The sequence below is a fragment of the Typopeltis vanoorti genome, chromosome 17 (assembly GCF_054136105.1).
Source record: "Typopeltis vanoorti isolate ZY-2024b chromosome 17, IOZ_Tvanoo_1.0, whole genome shotgun sequence".
NCBI lineage: Eukaryota > Metazoa > Arthropoda > Arachnida > Uropygi > Thelyphonidae > Typopeltis > Typopeltis vanoorti.
In genome coordinates, this window is record NC_143565.1 from 32,161,608 (window position 1) to 32,189,290 (window position 27,683).

General features: G+C 35.7%; 1 protein-coding gene across 4 annotated transcripts in view; it reads left to right on the plus strand.

The window, feature by feature from the left end:
• Positions 1-27,683, plus strand: part of Syx8 (syntaxin 8) — a 93,408-nt gene that overhangs the window by 40,100 nt on the left and 25,625 nt on the right. For all 4 annotated transcript variants that reach the window (XM_090407004.1, XM_090407005.1, XM_090407006.1 and 1 more), the window contains exon 6: positions 13,608-13,700. In XM_090407004.1, coding sequence (XP_090263130.1) covers positions 13,608-13,700 — 93 coding nt within the window. The remainder of the gene's footprint in view (positions 1-13,607; positions 13,701-27,683) is intronic.

Sequence of the window (27,683 nt, forward strand, 5' to 3'; positions counted from 1 at the left end):
AGAAATATATGTTTGCATCTGATGATATGTACATCCACAATGATCGCTGGAATCTTGGTTGAATAAAGCATTAACGATGGTAGATTATGTGCTCGAAATGGGCACCTTACCTTGTCTTGCAAGATGGGTTTTGTAGCACATGCAAAGGTTCTCTGTCATCTTGGAGAATAAGGGTTGGGACATATGCTGGGTATATCATATAATTTTATCCCTTAGTTCATCAAGGTTTGAAGGTGGGTCATGGTAGAATACCCATTCATTCAACATATTCTAAATGAAGGCATCAAGTGATGTGAGATCAGAAGTATCTGAAGGATACGGGAATTCTGTGAACCTCAAAATGAGCTTTCCAGGGAAGTGCTCTGATAAATACTCTCTAGAATCACATGACGTATGACAGGTTGCTCCATCCTGTTGGAATACCTGTGCATGAAATGAAATATTTTTTGCATGACACATCCTATGCAAATCCTCAGTGAATGGGACCAACACATTTTCAATGTAGCTTTTGCTATTCAAGGTCACAGTTACACCTCTCTCTTCAATGAAGTAGGGCCCAATTATGCCATGCCTGGAAATTACACACTATTTGGTGATTTTCTCACTGTGAAAAGGTTTCTCTTGGACAAATTCAGGTCTTGAGAAATCAAGAAACCTGTAGGTTCATCTGATTACATGACCACTTAGATGGAAATGCACTTTATCTGAGAACCAGATATTATGGAGGAAGGACAGATCTTCATAGACATTCGCCAGCACATGGGCACAATATTCTTGCTGTGTAGCGTAATCTGTTGCTGTTAAACACTGATCTACCTGAATGATGTATGAAAAGGCACCCAGCTCCTTAAGGATTCTCTGTAGTGACCGTTTCGAAGTCTGTAACACATGCTCCAGCATGCATCCATGATTCACATTTGTGTTAACAGTTAATAGTCTCCTCGAATGCCCTTTGCATTGCAGCAGAACACTTCCAGTATATCAGAACCTCTCAATTAAGGCAATGATGACACTATTGCTTGGGACATGCTTATGGAAATGATGAACAAACTGCTGACAAAGACATTGCAGGCTTGTACCATTTGCTCTACCACTCCTTATGAACAAAAATAATGCTCAACAATAAACGTCTTTTCTTCCAACATAAACACCATCGCTACAGCTAAATGTAATGGCATAACTCTACACATGTTCTTCTATTAATGTGCATGCAGTTGAATGGCATACCACGTTTACTTAAAGGGGTGTCAAAGTTCAGTGTGTGTGTGTGTGTGTGTGTGTGTGTGTGTGTGTGTGTGTGTGTGTGTGTAGAAAATTTTTTACCTTGGGTGTACTATACGTTAAAGATACCAAGAAATTTTATGAACTTGGTTTTAATCCTTTTTTCCTAAGTAAGCAAACAAGCAAGTAAGCTAAGTTGGTGCCTGAAGTATTTTCAAGTCTGAGGCAACTCATGGCAAAGGTAAGCACCTCAGACCTGAAAATACTTCAGGTGCAAACTTGGCTTACTTGCTTGTTTGCTTACTTGGGAAAAAAAGATTAAAACCAAGTTCATAAAATTTCTTGGTATCTTTAACATATACAGTAAGGCAAGGCCCCCATATCAGCAGGGTTTGGTTCCATGGTCTTCTGCGGATACCTGAAACCGTGGATAGTAGTAAGCCACTAATGAGACCCAGATTTTTGCACATATATAGCAAAATTGAAGCAGGAAATTATTAGTAAATTGACTTAGTCTTGCACACTAGGACTGTAGGGTTCTTTAGTGAATATGTTATGTAGTTAATATATAATAGTAAATTTAGTTTAATCCTTTATCCAAGCATGAACAAACAAAGTTTGCACCTGAAAATATCTTCAGGATTGGGGTAAGGTAGTACAACACCGGGCAACTTGTAGCAAAGATGGACTAAGCTAACATCACTTCTATCTCAGTATCTCCCATAATGCAAAGCACATCTTGCAGATATGTATAATGTTATGCATTAAGAGAAGAGGCCACTACCCAGACTAGTTTTAACCTTTATTGAGATCTCTTCAGTGGGAGCCAGGCCCAGAAGTGGAGATACCAGGCAGAAGCAATGGCAAGGTCATCTTTACCTATAGGAGTTGCCTAAACTTTCAACATCTTTCTCTAAATTCAGAGTAATTTAATAAAAAGGTGGCACACCTTTTGCAACTCCTATAGGTAAAGATTTCCTCACCATTGCTTCTGCCTGGTATCTCCACTTTTGGGCCTGGCTCCCACCGAAGAGACCTCAATAAAGGTCGAAACTAGTCTGGGTAGTGGCCCTTCCCTTAATGCATAACATTATACATATTCGCAAGGAGATGTGTTTTGCATTATGGGAGATACTGAGATAGGAGTGATGTTAGCTTGCTCCACCTTTGCAACGAGTTGCCCGGTGTTATACCACCTTACCCCAGTCCTGAAGATATTTTCAGGCACAAGCTTTGTTTGCTCACACTTGGATAAAGGATTAAACCAAATTTATTATAGTCTAACCAAGTGAAAAATAAACTTTAATATATACACTAAACTGTATGGCTAAATAAATAATAATAAAAAGAGTTATTTGTTTATTAAATGAGGTAATTTCTAGACTACTACTTCACCTGTACTATCCAGGGATGCTATCTATCCCATTTGGGCACACATTCCATTGATCCTCAATAATAATATTACATATTTATTTAAAATTATCATGAAACAATTTTTACTCTTTAGAATCTACAAGAAGCAATGGAATGTGTGCCTAAATGGGATAGATAGCATCCCTGGATAGTACAGGTGAAGTGGTAGTCTAAAAATTACCTCATTTAATAAACAAATAACTCTTTTTATTATTATTTATTTAGCCATACAATGCAGTAGAAAGCACCCCTGAGTAGTACGGTTGAAGTGGCAAACCAAAAATTTGCCTCGTTCAATAAAACTTTGTCTTTAGATAAATAAAATTTAACCCACATAATAATTATGTAGAACAAAATGAGAAAACATGCTAATGAAAATGCAATTGTTAATAAAATCTTAACATTTTTATTCTTATTAGGAGGAATCAACTGAGATCAGAACACCTCGTTGTGTTCAGCTACATATTTATTCATCTTCCGAATCTTTGGCAGTCGGCTGGTTGCTTGCCTACTGAGCAAATGAAGTGGACGGCTGAGGATCATCGATAGTAAAAGCTTTGTCGACTTTTTTAAAAAACATTGTTATGGGAAGCTGCCATTTTTGTCTCTTCAATTCAGTAAACAGATTCTGCAAAGGTTCCAAAGCTTCTGTTATTGTGCGAGTAATTTTTATGCTGTGCTCCATCATTGAATCATAATTCATTATCTGTTCCTTTAATGTTTGAGCCATTCGAAATATCGTGACCAATTTTTCGAGTGTCCGTGCTGTTAGTTCTTGTTCACTTTCATCCTCATCGTCATCTTCTTTTGTAGAAGATTTGGCAAGATCTTTCAACTCTTCGTTAGTGAGTACCTCACAATGTCCATCTATGTAATCATTCAATTCTTCTTCTGTCATGTCATCAAATCCCTCTCCACCTATTTTTCGTGCTGTGTTAATTATCATTATTATCTGTGAGTCGATATCAGCGATGTCTTGGGAATTATGAACGGCATCACTCCACAAATTCTTCCAGCATGCAGTTACTGTTTCTGGTTTCAATTCGCCATTGCTCCCTTGATCAATACAATTGCATCTGTAATTATGAATGATTTTCAGCATTCCATGACTCCAACATCAGCAGAATCCTCAACCATTGCACGAATCATATCGAAAACCTGCCGAGCATATGAGGCTTTGAAGCATCTAATGACACCTTGATTGAGTGGCTGAAGCAATGAGGTCTTATTAGGTGAGAAGAAAACCACTTGAACATTTTCATCTTCGGTGACTAGTGACTCAGGGTGCTGAGTCACTAGCCCTGGAGTGTTGTCTATTATCAATAAAACTTTAAATGGTAATCCTTTCCTCTCAAAGTATTTTTTCACCTCCGGAATAAAACATCGATGGAACCATTCCGTAAATAACACGGCCGTGACCCACGCTTTCAGATTTGATTGTCAAAAAACAGGCAGACAACTTTTGTTTTTGTTTTGAAGGGCACGTGGATTCTGTGCTCAGTAAACAAGGCCAAGTTTAATTATATGACCAGCTGCGTTGCCACAAAGTACCAGCATCAATCTGTCCTTAAATGCTTTAAAGCATAAAACTTGCTTCACAGCATAAAACTTAAATGCATGAAACTTGCTTCACAGTTTTATGGATGTAGGTCCTTTGGGGCATTTTCTTCCAAATGAGGCCGGTTTCATCACAATTAAAAACTTGCTTACGATGATAACCTTTCTCTGCAATAATTTTTTTGAATTCTACTGGGAACAATGCAGCCGCTTTCTCATCAGCCAATGCAGATTCTCCCATAATTTTTATGTTTTTAAGATTAAACCTAGTTTTGAATCTATGCAACTAGCCCTTGCTTGCTGTAAATGACTTTTCTTCCTCTTCTGTTTCGTCTTGCGGCCGCATATCTTCATATAGGATCAATGCTTTTTGCCGTAACGTGCTACCATCAATAGGAATCCTTTTTCTTGTCATGTCTTCCACCCGCAAATTTAAACCTTGAGTAATGTCTTATCATGCACTGTACCCGTAACTTTTGCCGATTTGGGCGCAATGGAAAGACTGGCACGAATTTTTTTCTTTCTTCTTCAACACTTCACGTTTCGAAGATTCGTTTTTATTATAGATCTTGGCAATGGTTGCAATTGACTTTTTTCCTACTTCAATCATATTGATAATTGATTTTTCACTAATACTGAGCACTTCTCTTCGGTTTTGAAGCCATTTTTAAATTTTTCACAATTTATTTGCTTGAATTTAAATGCAATTTTTAATTGCAATGACAGACAATTGACTGCTTTCTTCGACAATTCAAGTAAAACTAAACATGAACAAACATGCAGGTTTATGTCCATGCGCCTAGCAAAACAAGCGTGTTTTGACAAGTTTTCAGCCTGCGTCTATGCATGTTTCAACTGGCGTGGTGCTCGACCGTTTTGCGTGCTTTTTTCAAACAACCGCAAATAAGTGAAAACGCTGATACGAGGGGCCTACTGTATACACGTATGTGTGTGTATATATGTATATAAGTATATATACACACACACATGCCATACTGTGTGTGTGTGTGTGTGTGTGTGTGTGTGTGTGTGTGTGTGTGTGTGTGTGTGTGTGTGTGTACACACATCATATAAACACACTATTTTTTTGACATCCCTCTATCATTTGCCCTGTTACCATTATTTCTAGTATAGTGCTCCTTTTCAAAGTCCAGCATTATCATTGTGTGGCCATTTCATTTATTCCTCTGTCACTATTACAGATGGTGAGTTAATCTGGTGTCACTTTTGTTATAGACAGTAAATATATTATTAAGGCAAGACATTTTACAAAGCTGTACTACTCGCATAGTGTCATATTTCTATCGTGATTTCTGCCCTTAACCATATTTTTCAATACAATAGACTTCATTCTCTTTGACCTAATTAGTTCATGGAAGGCTATTTTTAAACAGGCTGTTGTAAATCACTATTGGCTCATTGTCATGTATTCATGGAAATAAAGTTTGAACCAGAAAATACAGCTGAAATGGCCATCAAATTAAAATATGGTACTAAATAAATCATAAAGAAAATTTTTTTTCTCAAAACTTTTCAGAATACAGCAGTGTCTTGATCTGTGAGGAAAACGACAGAAATTATTAGGTGTTCATTCTGGGGTGGGGTTGAATGATTTAAAGACCATGGGAATATTTTTGGCACTTGTATAAGTATCGAAAGCCAAAGACTGATTTCATTATGTGTTTCCTTTGTTTGACATTCAGGAATCCATGATCAGAGTTCTATCTGCTAATTGGATTCTAAGTAATATACATGCTGTACATTTCTATGGCTTTTTTTTTTTTTTTTTTGTTAATAATTGGAAATGTCTTGTTGGCAGTGGTGTATTTAAATACTGTTGGAATTAAGTTTGAAGGCCATAAAATTCATAAACATTTTTAAAATGTTTAGAAATGAAACCAGTGGAAATTCATGACATTAGATTGGTTGTGTGCATGAAGGGTATTCCAAAACTCCCATGAAGGATTTTTATGCCCTAAATGCCTGATTGAGCATTTCTGTGTGAGACTAAGATTTTTGTATCACTTGTTGTGTATCTTTCTGTGTAGTATATGAACTCATATCTTGTAGATGTCCTGTCATTTTTCTAAATGCACTATGGAGGCATTAAAATATGTACATGGTAAGAGGAATACTCTGTCTCGTGGCTTTAAACACATCATATTTGTTATTGGATAATAGTATTCTGCTTATTCATAGCCAATTATTTTTTTTTATTAATTTTCATATAATTTTATTTCAGAGGCCTGTGTAGCTCAGTGGAAGTAGTGCTTGCGTCCTCTGTGCTTGGCCTCTCGTAGTTAGACCTAAGTTCAAGTCTAGTTGCTGACTGGAGGAACTTTTTCTAAGCCTATCTTCGACTGGTTCCTGAGTTAGTCTATCTCTGGTATGGGCGAGCGGGTTTTTCCTCCCGGAAACTCAGGTTTTTTGTCCCATAAACTCAAGAAAATCGACCGCAGTACCCACATTATTTCAGACAATAATATATCCTATTTGAGTTAGGCACCAAGAGGTGGTAGCACTTGTTTGCTAGTCTCTTCATCAGCAGCCGCCTATAATTAGTGATAGACATGGGCCAGCTATCTCTGATTGGCTACCGATGGAGATTGAACTGCCCACTCAGTCTCCAAAGGCTAGGGTATAAAGGCCTTGCCTACTCCCTATTAGGGAATAAAAGGCGTTAGGCAAGGAAATGGAGCTAGCTGAGGAATTAGATAAGTACCAGATCAACATAATAGGGGTGACTGAAACAAAAAAAGACAAAAACTGGTGAGATCTTTCTGAGCAATAAATACAAAATGTTATATTCAGGCAATGACAATCAAGGAAATGAAGGAGTAGCCATAGTATTCAACACAAAATATGAGGCTAATCTTCTTGAATGGCAGTCAGTCTCAAGTAGAGTAATGTGGGCAAATATGAGAATGGGGAACAGGACAATGAGACTTATTTGTGCCTATGGTCCCACAGAAGGTTCTACTAAGGTAGAAGTGGAGGAATTTTTTGAGGCTTTAGAAAAAGTAACTGACACAATGAAGAAGGAAAAGTTGGTCCTTGTTGGGGATCTAAATAGCAGAGTAGGAAATGATTGTGAGACATACACAAATATTTTGGGAAAATTTGGAGAAAAGAGCAAAGCTAATAATAATGGCAAATATCTGTTGGATTTCTGCTCAGGACATGGACTGGTTATTACTAACACCATGTTCCAACATAAAAATGTGCACAAATTCACATGGAGAGAAGAGTCAATGAATAAGAAAAGTCTCATTGACTACGTTATTGTTGATAGTGATGTTTTCTCCCTGGTGCAGGACATCAGAGTGTACAGAGGATTTGAAATTGGAAGTGATCACTATTTAGTCTTGAGCAGAATAAAATTGAATTTCATATTCAAAAGAATAACATGTAAGAAAGTTTTAAAGTGAATAAAAGTTGAGCAGTTCTCAGATGTGAACTGTAGACCAAAATACACAAAGATTATTGAAGAAAAAATGAAAGAGTTTGAGAACAGGAACCAAACTTTGGAGATTCGGTGGCAAGCCTTGAAGAAAGCCCTGATTGATTCAGCTAGAGAGGCATGTGGTAAAGTTGTTGAAGTTGTCTGCAAGGATAGAAAAATTAGAACTCCATGGTGGACACAGGAAGTTAAAGAGGCAGTGAAGGAAAAGATGAAAGCATATCAAAAGTTCCTGGCAAATAAGTCAACTTTTGCTCTTAGAGAATACAGAGACAAATGTAAGAAAGCTAAACAGTGTGTAAAACTAGCTAAACAAAAGTCATGGGAGGACTTCGGCAAGAACATAGAAAATAAATATCAAGGAGGTGGCAAAATATTCTGTAAGTTGTTGAAGAAGCTTAGGAATGGAGGAAAGAGTGCTGTAAAAGCAGTTAAGATGATAAAGGTGACATGAAAATGGGAGAAAAAGATATCCTTGAAGTATGGAGTATTTACTCTGAAAAACTGCCAAATGAAACAAGCAGTGATGACAGCATAGTGATAAAAAAAACACTGACCAGGCATGCTGTCAGGAATACATATCCATCCTTGAAGTAAAAAATGACATCATAGGCTTGTAATGTGGAAAGGCAGCAGGAGTAGATGATATTCGACCAGAAATGCTGAAGTATGGTGGTATAAAAGTCTTACAGTGGCTGCACTCCATAGTTCAGAAAGCCTGGACAGAGGGACGAATTCCCGATGATTGGAGTAGAGCTCTCATAGTACCCATATATAAAAAGGGAAATAAAACTGAATGTGAGAATTACAGAGGTATTTCCCTACTGAGTGTTCCTGGCAAGATCTATGCAAGTATACTTGAGAAACTGTTCAGAAGAATTGTGGAAGAAAAGCTTGGTGAAGAACAAGCTGGATTCAGGCCAAATAGAGGCTGTCAGGATCAGATCTTCACTTTACAACAAATAGTTGAGAAATCATGGGAATATAACAAAGATCTGTATTTAAGTTTTGTTAATTTGGAAAAGGCATATGACAAGGTGCCAAGAGAGAAACTATTCAATACGCTACCGTTATATGATGTCAATGGGGCATTACATCAAGCAATACGTAGTCTTTATTTGAGTTGTAAGTCAGCAGTTAGAATTGAAGGAAGTACAAGAAGATGGTTTAATGTTAAATCTGGTGTGAGACAAGGATGTGCATTGTACCATCTGTTATTCATTATCTATATGGATCACATTATGAAGGAAAGTGGTATTAAACATGATATCAAAATTGGAGGTATTAATCTCAGCACTTTGCTTTATGCAAACGATGTTATACTTCTAAATAAATCTGCTACAAGTCTGCAAGATTCTTTGACTAAATTGAATAACTGTTGTAATAGATATGGTATGAAGGTCAGCAATAAAAAGACAAAGACAATGAAAATAGGATCATTGTCTTTGTCATTGAATCATTGAAAATGTCAACTGTGTTGTGAATGGAGAACCTGTGGAACAAATAAAACATTTCAGCTACTTAGGCACGATTTTTATGAAGATGGTATATTAAATATGGAAATGGACAACAGAATCAGCAAAGCTGGTATGGTGGGAAGTCAATTGAATAAATTCATATGGAATAAGAGAGACATTAGTTGGAATGCTAAATTAGCTGTATACAAGACAGTGTTCAAACCAGTTTTAACTTATGGATCTGAGAGCTGGGTCAGAATAAAACACTTGACCAAGACTAGAGACCGCAGATATGAGAGTCCTGATAAAGATTATAGGCATGAACAGATGGCATCAATGGCAATATCATATTAAAAGCGAAGATATTAGGAAAGAACTTGACATTGTCAGCATCCAGGAATGTGTTAGCAGAGCTAATCTCAGGTGGTATGGTCACTTAAACAGAATGGGCAAAGAAAGATTAGCAAATCAAGTGTTCTCTGCCAGGTTGGCAGGAAAACGACCTAGAGGAAGACCAAGATATAGGTGGATTGATACGGTACAAAGTGCCTTAGACGATAGAAATATAAGATCTGATAATGTTGGAGTCTTGACAAGTAACAGACTGATTTCTAGGAAAATTGTAGATAGGAAGTTAGTAATGATGTAATTTTTTTTCATGTAGTACTATCATATCCTGTACACCCCTTGAGGGTACATGGCAAGAATTTGATGATGATGGTGCACTGGCCTCATAACTTGAGTTACTTTGACTGCAGATCTAAATAAACTAAACCAAGCTAACCACTTGGCCAACGAAGCTGGCACAAACAGCATTTATTTACACTTTTAATTTATTTATTTACGCTTTTAGTGTAAATGTGATGAAAGGTGATGTTTCACACTGATGGATGTAATCATCACCAAGAGAATTAAATTGATCTAAAAATTGTTATCAGTTACTTTTAGTTTCTTTTCTGTAAAAAATAATTAAATATTAGAAAATATTTATTATTTTCTAATGTTAAGAGGATGTTGAAATTAATGTCCCTGTTTTACTTATATTTTATTTTTTCCATGCTGTGAAACAAAATCACATAACAGGCTGAACTCTATATTTTTCATTTTATTATTTCAGGAAAATCTACTTAAATCAGTAGATTTTTCTGCACTTTGGTTGAAAGTTTCATGAATTATAGTACAAAAATGGCACAATGTGAAAAGATGAAAGATCTACTACAGTAGATCTTTCACGGCCTGAAAGTAGGAGATAGTCTATAAAGTGTCATCATAAAGATATGCCAGCACCAAAAGAGCTCAGCATTGCATCTCTGCCCTCAAAATGATGCCCACTGCTTTTTGGGGATGTAATTTGTAGTGTATTCAGAATTTGTGCCTGCTGGTGCCACACCGTTAACTCTGAACACTATATTGAATTTTGGTGTTGAGCTCAGAGTTAATGTTGGTACAGAAATTGAAAGCATGTTTGAAAATCTCCATTCTGACATGTGACTGCATATTTGCCAAGAAAGCATTGTATAGTATCATAAAAGGACAAAATGTTGCACAGGTTGATGGTTTTGCTATTCTAAGCCATCCACCATATAATGTTCAATTTCCACCATCTGATTATAACATTTTGAATATTGTTTCTCTTGACTACTTGTTATATGCCTTTTTGAGATCTACAAAACTTAAGTGCAGATCCTTGTTATATTCCTATGATTTCTTAACTATTTGTTTATCTTAAAGTGAAAATCTGATCTTAACAATACAGGGGTTCCTCGAATTATGTCAGAGATCCATTCCTATGGACTGACGTAAGGCGATTTTCGATGCAAGTCAGAATTACCATAGTCTAAGTTACTTACCTAACCTAAAACACCCTAAAGTCATACATATATATATCAAGAAACAACAGAATTAGGCCATAGGGAAATGAAAGGGAGAACATAATTACTGTATAGTACAGAAAAATGACAAAAATGAAACTGTAATAAAAAAACAAACATAAAAATAAGAACAATCCCCAAAATGACAAATGAAACTGTACGTACAGGTGATTAAAAAAAAAAAAATGAAAACAATTCTTTACATTTTATCCTGTGGTTGAAGAGACAGTTGAGGTATCAGCACCTGCTGCATGCCTCTCTACCTTCGTGAAAAAACGTTCTAGGCTAGTCTGGAATGATACCATCCTCTTCTCCTCGTATATCTCCCTATAACACTGCAGGCAATCCATAACCCCTCGGAAAACTTTTGTGTACCTAGCAATGTTGGGATCCTCAGCCTCAAACTTGGCCAGCTCATCCTCAGTGAGGGCAAAACCTTCTGCCAAGCCCTTGGTGGTGAATCTCCTGTGTTCAGGGGTTGGAACCGTTTCTTCCTCCTCAATGAGCTGCTTCTCTAACTGAGTGAGGTCTTCTGCTGACAACTCCTCCCCATGAGATGCCAGAAGCTCTGTGACATCTTCGGCCTCCACTTCAAAATTCATCTGCTTCCCCAGGGCAACAACGTTCTCTGCGACAGCCTCAACTGTCTCCTCATAGCCATGGAAATCATTCACAAACTGGGGACACAATTTTTCCACACACCATTCAAATTTGTCTGCTTCACTTCATCCAAGCATGCTCAATGTTTTGTATGGCATTATAAATGCTATACAATTTCCAAAAGTCTTTGAGGGTTAAGTTCCTGTCTTTTTCAGTTGTCCTGAAAGCCATAGCAAATGTCCTGCGCAGGTAGTAGGCCTTAAAGGAAGCAATAACACTCTGGTCCATAGGCTGCAAAAGGGCTGTGGTGTTTGGTGGAAGGTAAACCACCTTAACATTAGGGTGAAAGTCATCCAAGTGGGCAGGGTGACCAGGGACATTGTCTAGCACTAACAATGCCTTAAAGGGCAGACCCTTGGCTGTACAGTACCTCTGAACTTCTGGCACAAAATGGTTGGTAAACCAGTCCTCGAAGATTTGAGGTGTCACCCATGCCTTCTTATTGAAGGCATGGGTGACAGGCAGTTGACCCTTCCAAATGCCCTTTAGTGCCCTTGGATTTTCAGCCTGATAGACCAACAAGGGCTTCAGTTTTAAGTCACCAGCAGCATTAGCCCCAAGAGGCAAAGTCAGTCTCTCCTTACCAGCTTTATGGCCTGATGCTGCCTTCTCCTCGTTGGCGATATAGGTATGATTAGGCATATGTTTCCAAAATAGGCCTATCTCATCCACATTAAACACTTGTTGAGCACTGTAGCCCCCCCCTCCCTTATTATCTCAGCCAACCCCTCAGGAAACTCACCAGCTGCTTTATCATCACTCTAGCAGCTTCACCTTGTGCCTTAAGGTTATGTAAATTGCCCCGAGCCTTAAACTGCATAAACCAACCTTTACTAGCATTAAACTCTTCACCTGCACTCATTTCCCCCCTTTCACTTTTCAATGCCTCAAACAATCTTTTCGCCTTTTCTTGAATTAACATGAGGCTAATTGGTATTATGGCGTTGATGCTGGTCTTCCAGCCAAAGAACAAGAAGCCTTTCCATCTCAATCATGCGTCTACTATGTTTTTTCATAATCACAGTCGATTTCATGGGTGCCAATCCTTTCACGTGTTCAAGGATGCAGACTTTATCCTTGATAATAGTCCCAACTGTGGTATGACTTAAGTTCAACGCCTGGCCGATGTTCGTTGGCGTTTCTCCCTTTTTTGCCCTTTTAATAATGTCTAATTTCACTTCTAATGTAATGGCTTTCCTTTTCTTCGACACATTGCCATCGGAAGAGTCTGCCTTATGTTTGGGAGCGATATTGAAGGGTAAAAAGTCACAAATAAACACAAACACAAAAGTGAGAGAGCGGATGTAAACAAAGCACGCGGTACCCAAAGAGTGTATGCTGGGACCCAAGCGACGCCACTTCTCCCAAACAAACGCCGTGTAACGGCATAGTCTTCTGCTGTGCTCACAAACAAGTTCGCCCGTGACGTTTGAATTTTACGTCGCGCTGCTTCAAGTTGAAATTTATTTTTTAAATTATTTATGGGATTACTGCCGTAAAGTCGAAACTACGCATGTCGAGGATGACGTAGGTCGAGGACCTCCTGTAATCTGATCTTAGACTTGGTTTCGTCTAACTTTATTTTTTCCTGAAATTAAAGGAAAACATTTGAGAAGCTGGTACTGAAGTGGATGATGAAATCATGAAAGTAGCAAAGATGTATTCCATTTGTGAGATTTGCATTTATATCATAATGTACAACACCTGAAACTTGACAGAAGTGTGACACAGAAATAAATTGGTTAAAAAAATTGTGCAAAATTGCTTAATAAAATCAAGGAAAGCACCTCTTGGTTTGTTTCAATGAAACAAACTTATTTGTTTTATTGAGCAATAAATTTATCCATTTCTATTATAAAAAAATAAATAAATAAAAAAGAGGCATTACATTTTAGCACATCCTCATATACATGATGACATTCTTCCATTGAGTTCATTTTTATTGACTTGTTTTTATTTTTTTAACAGAGCAGGAAAAAGGACTGGATAATCTACATAGTGTAGTTGTTAGGCAGAAACATATGGCACAAGGAATTGGTGATGAATTAGATATACATAATGGTAAGTTTCATTGTAATAAATTAAAACATCCTTTACTTGGTCATCTCTTATTACAACAGGTTTATTACTGATTATTTGCTTATTATTATTATACTGATTTATTACTTGTAAGCATCAGAAGAATGATGTTCCAGCATCAGCACATCGTTACGTGCTGATGCTTTGGGACGCTTTTTTGATAGTTTGTTGTAGGATGTGAATTCATTATAATGGTTTTACTGTAGGAGAGACGATTGTATATTTAGAGTTAGTAAGATGAACGTGATTAACAAATTAGGATTAATTGCTAGTAATACTGACATAGTTACCCTGCTCCCAGCTATTTGCAATACATTAAAAACATTAATTCATGATTAGATTCCTAATAACTACCCACAAGGGCTTCTTACCATTCCAGCTTTGCTAATTCTGTTGGGTCTTTCCATATTTACTTTTCCATTTTCATGTCTGTTTTCATAGTATTTGTCTTTTTATTGCTGATGTTCGTAACAAATTTATTACAGCAGTTATTTGATTTAGTTAGGGAATCCTGCAGACTTGTATCAGCTTTATTTAACAGTATAACATCTGCATAAAGTAAAGAGCTGAGTTTAATAATTCCAATTTTGATATCAGGTCTAATGTCACTCTCCTTCATAAAGTGATCTATATAGATAATGAATAACAATGGAGATAAGGTGCACCATTGTCTTAAACCTGAATTTACAGACCATCTTCATGTATCTTCTTCAATTCTAACTGCTGCTTTACAGCTTAAATATAGGTTGTACATTGTTCTTTATAATGTCCCATTTCCACCATCTGATTATAACATTTTGAATGGTGTTTCTCTTGATTCATAGTGCAGATCCTTGTTATATTCCTATGATTTCTTAACTATTTATTTCTCTTAAAGTGAAAATCTGATCTTAATAATTGTTAGGCCTGAACGCAGTTAATAAGTTTTTCTTTTTTACAATTTTTCTTAGCCTCTTCTTAAGTATGCAATGATAAATTTATCTGAAACATACAGTAGGAAAATTCCTCTGTAATTCATGCATTAAGTTTTTTTTTTTTTTTTTTTTTTATATGATAGGTACTATGAAAGCTCTACTTCGGTCATCTGAAATATAAATATATTTGAGATGTTTTTCTACATTTTAGATTTTTGAAAGCTTTTTTTATCTCCATATTGATATGAACTTCTGACTGCATTCTTCTTGAATATTTTCTTTCACTGTTCTGTTACTGCTTGTTTCATAGTAATTACTCCATTCATCCAGAATATCTCTGAGTAGTTTTCATGGCACCTTTATCATTCCTCTCTGATACATTTTACATTACTATTATTTCCTCCATTTCTAAATTGTCAGTAATTCTGTAATAGTCTCCAGAATAATTTGCCATCTTCCTTCTTATCTTCCTCTTCTATAGTTATCTTCTATATTCTTACCAAAATCTTCCAATGACTTTTGTTTAGCTACTTTTGCATTGCTTTGCTTTCTTATTTTTTTCAGTAATCTTTCAGAGTACATGCTAACTTGCTTGCTATGAACTTTCTGCGCTTTTCATTTCCACAAGATCAATTCAGATATACAAAACTATATGAGGGAGCAGCAGATGTGATCATAAACTCACTAACAGTTCACATTTACTTCACATAATAACAAAATTCTGAAGCTGCTGATGGCCTTATGGTTTGCTATACTGAATTATTTATTTGATTTGCAGCTTTATATATTTGTATTTACATTTTGATAATGAAGCTCTGTCCCTGCTTCTTTTGTTAACCAGTCTATTATGATCACCCAGTTTGCAGTGGCTCAATAATAATTGACATTTTCCTCCACAAAAAATATTTTTTGAAGACTAGAAGCTTGCAATTGATAGTAACTATGTTCTATCTATTATTATTTCATATTCTGAAAACAGTTTCATTAATTGCACATTCCTAATGTAAATTTTTAATTATGTTTTTAACCTAATTTTCTCTTATGAGTATTTATGAGCATTTAGTAAAACCGAAGCTGCTTTCAACCCTGTTCTTTACATCTTTTGTATTCTTGTAATTCTCTTAACTTCCCCACCCCTTGACATCATACTTTCAGTAACTGTTATATTTAAATAAATTTTCATAATAAAGTGTTAGTTGTAAAATAAAAATGTTAATGTGGTTAGTAGGATAAACACGAGTAGATTTGCATTTTTTAAATTAATATTCTCAAGTACGAAATTTATATTAGTAGTGCAGATAAGCATTAGTAGTGCAGATAAGCTAAGCATTTGATAAGCTGTGAACTATTCTACTCTAGTGAACAAAATAGTACTATTTTATATTTCTTAACCCATTTTAGGCATGCCATAAGCAAGGTAATATACAAAATTACATCATGAGTGAGCAGCAGATGATAAACCCAATAACAGTTCGCATTTACTTTACATAATAACATTCTGAAACTTCTGATATGCACTGCTGATGGCCTTATGGTTTCTAATAGGCCATCAGCAGTGCATAATGATATTTGTTGATGATCATCTACTATTTAAAAACATTCATTAAACAGTGAAATGCAAATCCATAGCAATAAATTAGAAATCGAAAATGCTATCCACCTGCATAGTGTAAGTATAGTGCACACTCATTCTACTTGTACAAAGTGGAAGACATTCTAATTGTTAGTGTTTTTATAATCTCTCTTAGCAGTTAGGTATATAAGACTTAGTTTGTCTCTTGTTTTTCCTCAAGTAACCTACTGCCTTTTGTTGTTAGTTATTCAAAAGTGTAGTGGAATTCTGATGTGACAATACACACGTTTGCATTACTAACCCAATAATCATTGCACTTAGGAGTGTATAGGTTATTTGTAGTGAATATCTTTCCACTTGAGTTAGCACTGGAAGTGAAGTCTTCAACCATTGTGTTTAGCATGCATGCTACTACAACTTTGTTTAGGTGTAGAACCTTTTTTTCTTTTAGATGGATCCATCTACAGAAGGCTTAAACCCATACTACATGAATGCTATTGCTGGGCTAAAGATTAGATAATATGGACTGGCCTGCCTGTTCACCGGATTGTAATCCAATCGAACATTCCTGTCCTGGGATGTTTTAGGTAGACACGTTTCTGCTCAACTGGTGCTGCCACGATTGCTTTAAGAGCTCGAAATTGCGCTCACAGAAGTGTTTGATCATCTTATCCAGTCTATGCAATCAAGATGTACTGCTGTTTTGGCTGTTACTGGAGACCATGCGCGCTATTAAAAATGAACAAAAGCGTGTTTGGCTATTCTTGTTGTTATTCTTGCTAAAATTATTTCACGCAAAAGATATAATTTTTTAAATTTGTCATAAATATCGATTATTTAAACAATATCATTAATTACATCCTATCCACAAGTAAGAAATATTTATTCATGTATAAAGTATCCGATAGCTATAATTGTTTGCAGAAATTTATAATTATCTGACAGAAACTAAAATATCCCTAATTGTTTTGAGCAGTGTATTAGAAAGGTGGCAAAATGTTCTGGAGGTTATTGAAAAAGCTTAGAAATGATGGAAAGATATGGAGAAGCAAAAATAGAATACAAAAGAAACCCGTACAATTGCAAAATGAGAAGTAAGGAAAAAACAGAGAGAGAGAGAGAGATGGAACAATTTTGTAACAGAACTAGAAAAGGATATATTTAAGTCACAACCAGAAACCTGTAAAATAATAAAATACATGAACAAAGAAATAAAAGAGAAGGTAAGAATACAAACAATAAATTTAGGAAAATGGATAACTTATTTTCAGAATCTCTGAACATCATAATATAGAAGTAAAATTTTATGTAACCATCATCACAGAAAATATTGTGATGCCAGAACTAAAAAATATGATAAATAAGATGAAAAATAGGAAGCTACACAAGAAGACAATATAAACATGGAACTGTACAAAAATGTAATGAAATACTCCTGAAATTTTTAACATGGTCTGGATTTTTGGAAAAACTCTAAACTCTTGGGGGTGGGGGGGGGGAGTGCAGGTTATTCCAATTTATAAAAAAGGAACTTAAGAAGACTGACAGAAACTAAAATATCCCTAATTGTTTTGAGCAGTGTATTAGAAAGGTGGCAAAATGTTCTGGAGGTTATTGAAAAAGCTTAGAAATGATGAAATTAGTTTACTAAATTCAGGGTACAAAATATATGCAGGAATATTGAAAGAGAAACTAAACGGTATTATAGAGCAGGGGTGGCCAGAGTTTTTGCAGCAAAAGCCATAGTTACCTACCAGAAATTGTTAAGAGCACAAATTTACTTTTTGGAACATTTTTAAGGGCAACATCAAAGCTTCCTTAATATCAACGCCACGAGTACTATCTTTTAATGCTATTAAATCTAATAAATCTTCTCGCATCACTCCGTCCTCAAGAATGAAACAAATAAAAATTGATAATTGTGGTTGGTCTGTAATGTCAGTTGATTCTTTTGTATCTTTTAATGTATCTTTTTAAATTTCCTGACAAGGTAATATAAATATAACTACATTGCCGAACAGCAATGTAGTTAAAAAAACATTTAATTTTCTTGACCAAAAAGATCTGGATTGACTTTTAATGGGATTATATTGATCAAATGCATATGATAAACAACTTTGTTATACCAACTAGTTTCACCAACTAAGGCTGTTGGCATTTTCAGGGTACATAAATGATGTAAGGCACTAAAAAATAAAAAACTGTTTCAAACTATAGTCAACCGATTCCAATTATATTAAACAAAGAACAGAGCACGTACAATACATGCATAGAGCGTGCATAATATCACTTGTTATTTAGGAACACTATAATTCAGTTCTGGCGAGTTGAGGGATCTAATAAGGGTCTTCCAGATCACAGGCAAGATTAGTCCTTGGTTCTTGTTAAGGTTTTGTATACAGTGGGCAACTGTTGTGGCCTCCTTAAAAATTCGGGAGAAGTCCTCTTCCATGTAAGGAATTGTGCTTCTATCCCACTCTATGGTATGGTTCGTTCTTGAGAAATGAAAAGCTAACCCTGATTTTTCCTCTCTGTTATTATTGACGTCACCTATGTGTTCTTTTTGCCTAATTTCAAGACTCCTTGAAGTTTGGCTGATGTAATTCAAGCCGCACGAGCAGGGTATGTTATAAACTCCAGCATATCGTTTCTGTAGGTTTAAAGGCCACTCTTATTTTATGTGTTTATCAGAATCTTACTATTAGCTATGATAAAGCCTTTACAACAAGCAAATGAAACCAAATCAAAAAATTTAATGATCTTTATACAAAACGTTTTAAGTCAAAACCTTCTCTACCAGACAGCAAAGTTATTTTTAATTTATCCTATCATGTAATAACAAAACCAGAGATCAATATACTTAAGAAAGGTTTCAATTTTGCGATAACACCTCATCATGTCCCTAAAGTGGATATCATTTGTAATATAGAAAAGGCAGTCTCATCGTTACCAGAACCCATAGCTAATGATATTAGATTAAAAAGGAGTATCATCCTGTCATCTTCCAGAACTCCTAACAAAAACATCACTACTCTGGAAAAAAGAACATTGTATAGTTTGAAGAAAAAGAAAGACATTATCATATTGAAGGCAGATAAGGTGATTTTAAACACCAATGATTACGAAGATAAGTTAACAACTTATTGTCGGATACATCAACCTACCGTGTCCAAGTCACAGTCCCAACACTAAAGAATCACAATGACACCAACGATTTAATACGTCACATGGTGAACTGGTCTATAGACTTAAAATGAAGATTGAAATCCATGCATCCACTAACACCAAGACTATATGGCTCTCCTAAGGTACATAAAAACGGAATACCACTACACCCGATTGTGGATGGAATCAATTCACCAACTTATCTTACCTAAACACCTGGCAGGCCTCCTCAAACCACACATCCATAATTTGGATACTTATATACGAAATTCACAACATTTCGTTGAGAAACTGAACAACATCTCTATCTCCAATATGGATTTACTCGCCAGCCTGGAAGTTACATCTCTATTCACTAACATCCCTGTGGAGGAAGTCATCAACATTTTAGGAAGTTTGCTCCCACAAGACATTACTTCTCTGTTCCATCATTGTTTAACATCAAACTTTTTCTTATGGAATAAAACCATATATCAGCAATTGACTGGCCTTGCAATGGGTAGCTCCCTCTCTCCATCTTGTGCTGATCTCTTTATGGAGGATTTTGATAGTAAAATCTTATCTCAAACAGACCCTAAACCCACAATTTGATATGTGGACGATATCTTTATCGTTTGGAACCACACAAAAAAGGACCTGTTCAACTTTCTTAACAAAATCAATTCTCTACACCACACAATCTAATTCGCTCTAGAACTTGAAAAAGATAACCAATTATCATTTCTGGACACTTTAATTAAGAAGCTTCCGAATGGTGGTATCAACCTTTCAGTTTACCGCAAACCTACCAATACAGGACGTTATTTACATTTCACTTCCTGCCACCACATTTCTCAGAAACTTAGTATTGTACACATGTTGAAGAACCATGCCTCTCTCCTTACAACAGATCAACAAGACCTCCAGGAAGAACTATCCCTGATATCCACCCACCTTACCATGAATTGATTTCCTCGATGACTTGTCCACAAGATACTTTTCTCTGAACCCCGACAAAGACAACAAGATGATATACGTTATATTTCTACCATCGTCATTCCATACTTGGGGACAGTTTCCAATAAGATTGCTAGACTCCTTCGACCACATAAAATAAGAGTGGCCTTTAAACTTGCAGAAACGATTAGACAATTCTTAAGATCTCCAAAAGATAGCCATCCTTTCTCCAAATATACTGGAGTTTATAACATACCCTGCTCGTGCGGCTTGAATTACATCAGCCAAACTTCAAGGAGCCTTGAAATTAGGCAAAAAGAACACATAGGTGACGTCAATAATAACAGAGAAGAAAAATCGGGGTTAGCTTTTCATTTCTCAAGAACGAACCATACCATAGAGTGGGATAGTAACACAATTCCTTACATGGAGGAGGCCTTCTGCTCCCGAATTTTTAAGGAGGCCACAACAGTTGCTCGCTGTATACAAAACCTTAACAGGAACCAAGGACTAATCTTGCCTGTGATCTGGAAGACCCTTATTAGATCCCTCAACTCGCCAGAACTGAATTATAGTGCCAACTATAGAACGTTCCTAAATAACAACAAGTGATATTATGCATGCTCTATGCATGTATTGTATGTGCTCTGTTCTTTGTTTAATATAATTGGAATCGGTTGATTATAGTTTGTAACAGTTTTTTACTTTTTAGTGCCTTACATCACTTATGTACCCTGAAGATGCCAACAGCCTTAGTTGGTGAAACTAGTTGGTATAACATAGTTGTTGATTATATGCACTTGAACAATATAATCCCATTAAAAGTCATGCCAGCAATGTAGTTAATTAAAAAATGAAATTAAAAACAATAGAAAATTAAGAAAAATTAAAAATATTTTTTATTTGTTAGTTGAGCTGCAATAAAACTTAAGAAGAACCACATGCGGCTCGTGAGCCGCAGTTTGGCCACTCTGGTTAGAGAGGACAAACTACTAGATCAGAATGGATTACAAAAAGAGCAATCTTGCAGTCTTGATTTTTATTCTAAAATTATTAATCGAAAAGAGAAAAAAATTAAAAAAAAGTAATTACATGTGGCCTTCATTGATTATGAAAAAGTCTTTGATAAAATTAATAGACAAAGATTATTTAAAATATTAACCAATCTAAATATACCAAACCAGCTCTTAAAGTCTGTTTAAGAAATATATACAGGAAATAAAATAGCAGTCAAATTAGAACAAATATCAGAATGGTGACATATCTGACAAGAGGAGTACGGCAAGGAGGTTTCCTATCACCTGTACTTTTTATATTACCAAAAAAAAAAAAAATTGACAGCCTATTTTTCTACCCACTGCAGGGTGAAGGCCTCTCCCATTGCAGGAGGTTTTGGGTCTACTACTCCCATGGCGACCCAGTCCATATCAGGTGAGGACAATCACAAGCATCCATGCCTACTCGGGATTCGAACTCGCAGCCTCTTGGCTGAAGAGCAGATACGCTAACCACTCAGCCAACCAGGCTGGCACTTATTATATATATATATATATATATATATAAGTATATCAATCTGGAAACAGCATAACCCATTTGGTATACAAATAAAGCTATATACATCTGTTATTTGTAGATGATCAAATTGTATCATCTACATAAGATGATCTACAGGGATCAGTAAAATTAAATGAAATTTCAGAGCAATATGAGATATGAGAATATCAAAAGTAAAGACAAAAATAATGGCTTTCAAAGGAGAAAGCCCAGTAGGAAGTAAAATAGTGATAGATAATCAAATATTGGAACACGTAAATACTTTCAGAAACCTGGGATGTGACTTATCATATGAAGATAAAAAAGATATAGACATTAAAATATCAAATTTTGTTAAAATAAATGGCATAATAAATTATATATTTAAGCCATCCCTGGTACTAAAACACCAGAATCAGACTATATAACATCCTGTCTAAATGAACTTTATTATATGTAAGTGAAACATGGATATTAAAAAAGAAGAATGAAAAATGGATTCAAACAGCAGAGATGAAATTTCTCAGAAAAATAGCTGAAAATATCAAGTGGGAACATAAAACAAATGAAGAAATTTTACAATCCCTGAATATAAAACCAATTAACTACTATATAAGTAAATATAAACAGAAATGTTTAGAACATCTGAATTGAATAGACAATAGCAGACTGCCAAAAATACTAAATGGATATAAAATAAATGGAAAAAGAAGAATTGGAGGACCAAGAAAGGAATGGCATGAAACTGAAACAGGCCACTTGGTCTAAAATCATGATAGTGAAAAAGATGGAGGAAAGAATATTGTAAAATAAATGTACAATATTGCTGGCCAGGTTGGCTGAGTGGTTAGCATATCTGCTCTCCAGCCAAAAGGCTGTGGATTTGAATCCCGCTGTGGATGTTTGTGATTGTCTGTGAAAATACTAGTGGTGGTGGTGGTGGTGGCCAGTAGATGGTGATAGCTGCTGTTCATTGTAGTTGGTTGAGACAGAGGTAGGTGCCCCTCCCTCGACGAGTCTTTGGACTCCTTGAAAGTGTCACGTAATAATAAAAAAAAGTAATAATAAATCAGTAATGAAAAATATGGCATAAAAGTTGATAATGGTATTCCAATGTCTGGAGTAGTCTAGCTGGTTGGCCAAGTTGTTAACTTATCAGCTCTCTGGCCAACAGACGTGAAGGTTTAAATCCTGCATTGCACATAGTGATGTTTGTAATTGTCTTTAGGTGAAAGATGAATTTCATCATCTAGTTTGAGACCACTGCTCTGCTTATTGGAAAAAGTGGCTGAAAAAGGTTCCATGTTGTTTTTAGAGCAGGGTTTCTGGATTATGTAAATAATAAATAAAAAAATATATATATAATTTTAATAAATAAAAAAAAAAAAAAGAAGAAAATATCCTTACTCTATTCACAGTATTAAGATGAGAAATCCATATTACATGGGTTTCTCACCTTTCATGTATGGAAATTGCATAAAAAATAGTTTGAAAGGTTGTTAAATGAAATAAACAGTAGAACAGTGGTAAAAACATTTGAGTGAATGCAATGAGCAATATCTATCAATACTCATCATCATCAAATTCCTGCCATGTACCCTCAAGGGGGTGTACAGGATATGAAAGTACTACATGAAAAATTACATCATTACTAACTTCCTATCTACAATTTTCCTCCAAATCAGTCTGTTACTTGTCAAGACTCCAACATTATCAGATCTTATATTTTTATCGTCTAAGGCACTTTGTAACGTATCAATCCACCTATATCTTGGTCTTCCCCTGGGTCGTTTTCCTGCCAACCTGGCAGAGAACACTTGTTTTGCTAATCTTTCCTCTCCCATTCTATTTAAGTGACCATACCACCTGAGATTAGCTCTGCTAACGCATTCCTGGATGCTGACAATGTCAAGTTCTTTCCTAATATCCTCATTTTTAATATGATATTGCCATTGATGCCATCTGTTCACGCCTCTAATCTTTCTCAGGACTCTCATATCTGCGGTCTCTTGTCTTTGGTCAAGTGTTTTACTTCTGACCCAGCTCTCAGATCCATAAGTTAAAACTGGTTTGAACACTGTCTTGTATAGAGCTAATTTAGTATTCTGACTAATTTCTCTCTTATTCCATATGAATTTATTCAATTGACTTCCCACCATACCATTCTGTTGTCTATTTCTATATTTAATTTACCATCTTCAGTAAAAATTGTGCCTAAGTAGCTGAAATGTTTTACTTGTTCCACCGGTTCTCCATTCACAACACAGTTGACATTTTCAATGATTCTGCCTATTTTCATTGTCTTTGTCTTTTTATTGCTGACCTTCATACCATACCTATTACAACAGCTATTCAATTTAGTCAGAGAATCTTGCAGACTTGTAGCGGATTTATTTAGAAGTATAACATCATCCGCACAAAGCAAAGAGCTGACATTAACATCTCCAATTTTGATATCATGTTTAATACCACTTTCCTTCATAATGTGATCCATATAGATAATGAATAACAGTGGGGATAATGTACATCCTTGTCTCACACCAGATTTAACATTAAACCATCTTCTTGTACTTCCTTCAATTCTAACTGCTGACTTACAACTCAAATAAAGACTAAGTATTTCTTGATATAATGCCCCATTGATGCCATATAACTGCAGCGTATTGAATAGCTTCTCTCTTGGCACCTTGTCATGTGCCTTTTCCAGTTCGACAAAACTTAAATACAGATCTTTGTTATATTCCCATGCTTTCTCAACTATTTGTCTTAAAGTGAAGATCTGATCCTGACAGCCTCTATTTGGCCTGAATCCAGATTGTTCTTCACCAAGCTTTTCTTCCACAATTCTTCTGAACCGTTTCTCAAGTATACTTGCATAGATCTTGCAAGGAACACTCAGTAGGGAAATACCTCTGTAATTCTCACATGCAGTTTTATTTTCCTTTTAATATATGGGTACTATGAGAGCTCTACTCCAATCATCAGGAATTCGTCCCTCTGTCCAGCCTTTCTGAACTATGCAGTGCAGCCACTGTAAGACTTTTATACCACCATACTTCAGCATTTCTGGTCGAATATCATCTACTCCTGCTGCCTTTCCACATTTCAAGCCTTTGATGGCTTTTTCTACTTCATGTATGGATATATATTCCTGACTGCATGCCTGGTCAGTGTTTTTTATCACTGTGCTGTCATCACTGTTTGTTTCATTTAGCAGTTTTTCAAAGTAATTACTCCTTACTTCAAGGATATCTTTTTCTCCTGTTTTCATGTCACCTTTATCATCTCTAACTCCTTTTACAGCACTCTTTCCTCCATTCCTAAGCTTCTTCAACAACCTCCAGAATATTTTGCTACCTTCTTGATATTTATTTTCTATATTCTTGCCAAAGTCCACCCATGACTTTTGTTTAGCTAGTTTTACACACTGTTTAACTTTCTTACATTTGTATCTGTATTCTGTAAGAGTAAAAGCTGACTTATTTGCCAGGAACTTTTGATATGCTTTCTTCTTTTCCTTCACTGCCTCTTTAACTTCCTGTGTCCACCAGGGAGTTCTGATTTTTTTTATCCTTGCCCACAACCTCACCACATGCCTCTCTGGCCGAATCAATCAGGGTTTTCTTCAGAGTTTGCCAGTGAATCTCCAAGGTTTGATTACAGTTCTCAAACGTTTTCATTTTCTTTTCAATAATCTTTGTGTATTTTAGTCTACAGTTAACATCTGAGAGCTGCTCAACTTTTATTCGCTTTAAAACTTTCTTACATGTTATTCTTTTCAATATGAAATTCAATTTTAACCTGCTCAAGACTAAAGTGATCACTTCCAATTTCAAATCCTCTGTACACGCTGGTGTCCTGCACCAGGGAGAAAACATCACTATCAACAATAACATAGTCAATGAGACTTTTCTTATTCCTAGCCTCTTCTCTCCATATGAATTTGTGCTCATTTTTATGTTGGAACATGGTGTTAGTAATAATCAGTTCATGTCCTGAGCAGAAATCCAACAGATATTTGCCATTATTATTAGCTTTGCTCTTTTCTCCAAATTTTCCCAAAATATTTTTGTATGTCTCACAATCATTTCCTACTCTGCTATTTAGATTCCCAACAAGGACCAACTTTTCCCTTTTCATTGTGTCAGTTGCTTTTTCTAAAGCGTCAAAATATTCCTCCACTTCTACTTTAGTAGAACCTTCTGTGGGACCATAGGCACAAATAAGTCTCATTGTCCAGTTTCCCATTCTCATATTTGCCCACATTACTCTGCTTGAGACTGACTGCCATTCAAGAAGATTAGCCTCATATTTTGTGTTGAATACTATGGCTACGCCTTCTTTTCCTTGATTGTCATTGCCTGAATATAACATTTTGTATTTATTGCTCAGAAAGATCTCACCAGTTTTGGTCTTTTTTGTTTCAGTCACCCCTATTATGTTGATCTGGTACTTATCTAATTCCTCAGCTAGCTCCATTTCTTTGCCATTCAGGTTTCATACGTTGATAGTACCGATCTTTAACTCTGGTGATGTTGAGTTGGGGTTTGTTTACAGATTTGTTCCAGTAGCTGACTTCGTTTTTCGCCTTGGTTCCGTGGCGAAAACAACGGGGCCTTGTTTAACTGGGTGACGCCCCAGCCGGCATGAAATTTTGTCATGTTGTACCATCATTTTTTATTTTGGTTTAACCACTAAGAATACAATTTGGTCGGCTAAATCCCAAATTGCCAGCCCATCCTCGTTCGTTCAGTATCAAAGTAGATACCCAACAGGCTGCACCACGAGAAGGTGAGGATTGGACATTAGGTCAGAAGCCCTGGTCGGTTCTCCGCATTCCTTTAAAGGCTATGTGGAGGTCTCCTCTCAGTTATACAGCTTTGACCCTTAAGCAACCCCTATCAATACTCGAGGTAGGAAAAAAAAAAAAAAGCTTTTAGAAATCTGAAATATGGAAAAGTTTTATGGTACCTGCCCTGCATAATAAAACACTGTGAGAATTACAGAGAAATCTCCCTGCTGAGTGTTCCACTTAACATTTATGAATGCATAGTTGAGTAGAGGTGAAGAAATATTATGGAAGAGGAACAAACTGTTTCGGTCAAATTCAATCAAAACACCAAACCATTGTCAAAATCAGATTTTCACTTTAAGATGTGTAGTTGAGAATTCATGAGAATATAACAAAGATCTGTATTTAAGATTTGTAAACCTAAAAACAAAACAGCATATTACAAGTTGCCAAGGGGAAGGGAACATTATATAGATGCATAGTCTGTATTAAAGCTGCAAGTCAACAGTTAGAATTGGAGGTGCAAGATGATAGATTGTTGTAAGATTTGCCATAAAAAAGACAAGTGTGCATGCTGTTTCCACAATTATTCATCTTTATATGTCACTTTATGAAAGTAAGTAGCATTAAACCTTATATCAAAATGAAAGTTATCTCACATTTTTACTTTATGCAGATGATTTTAAACTCTTAAATAAATCCAGTACAAGTCTTCAGGATACTTCATGTTCTTGTTTCATATTTAACTAAATTAAATAACTGCCATAAGAGATTAGGCATGAAATCAGCAGTATAAAGGCAAAAAATATGAAAAATAGACAGGAACATAAAAAATATCAACTGCATTCTTCATTGAAAACCTACAGAACAAATAAAATATTTTTTACTGAAATATTTTATTCAGTAATTGTAAAATTAAATGTGAAAATAGACACCAGAATAAGCAAAGCTGGTACTGGTATGATTAGCAGTTAATTGAATAAATTTATATGGAGTAAGAGAAAATTCAATCAAAACATTAAATTATTGGTATGCAGGACAGCATTCAAAGT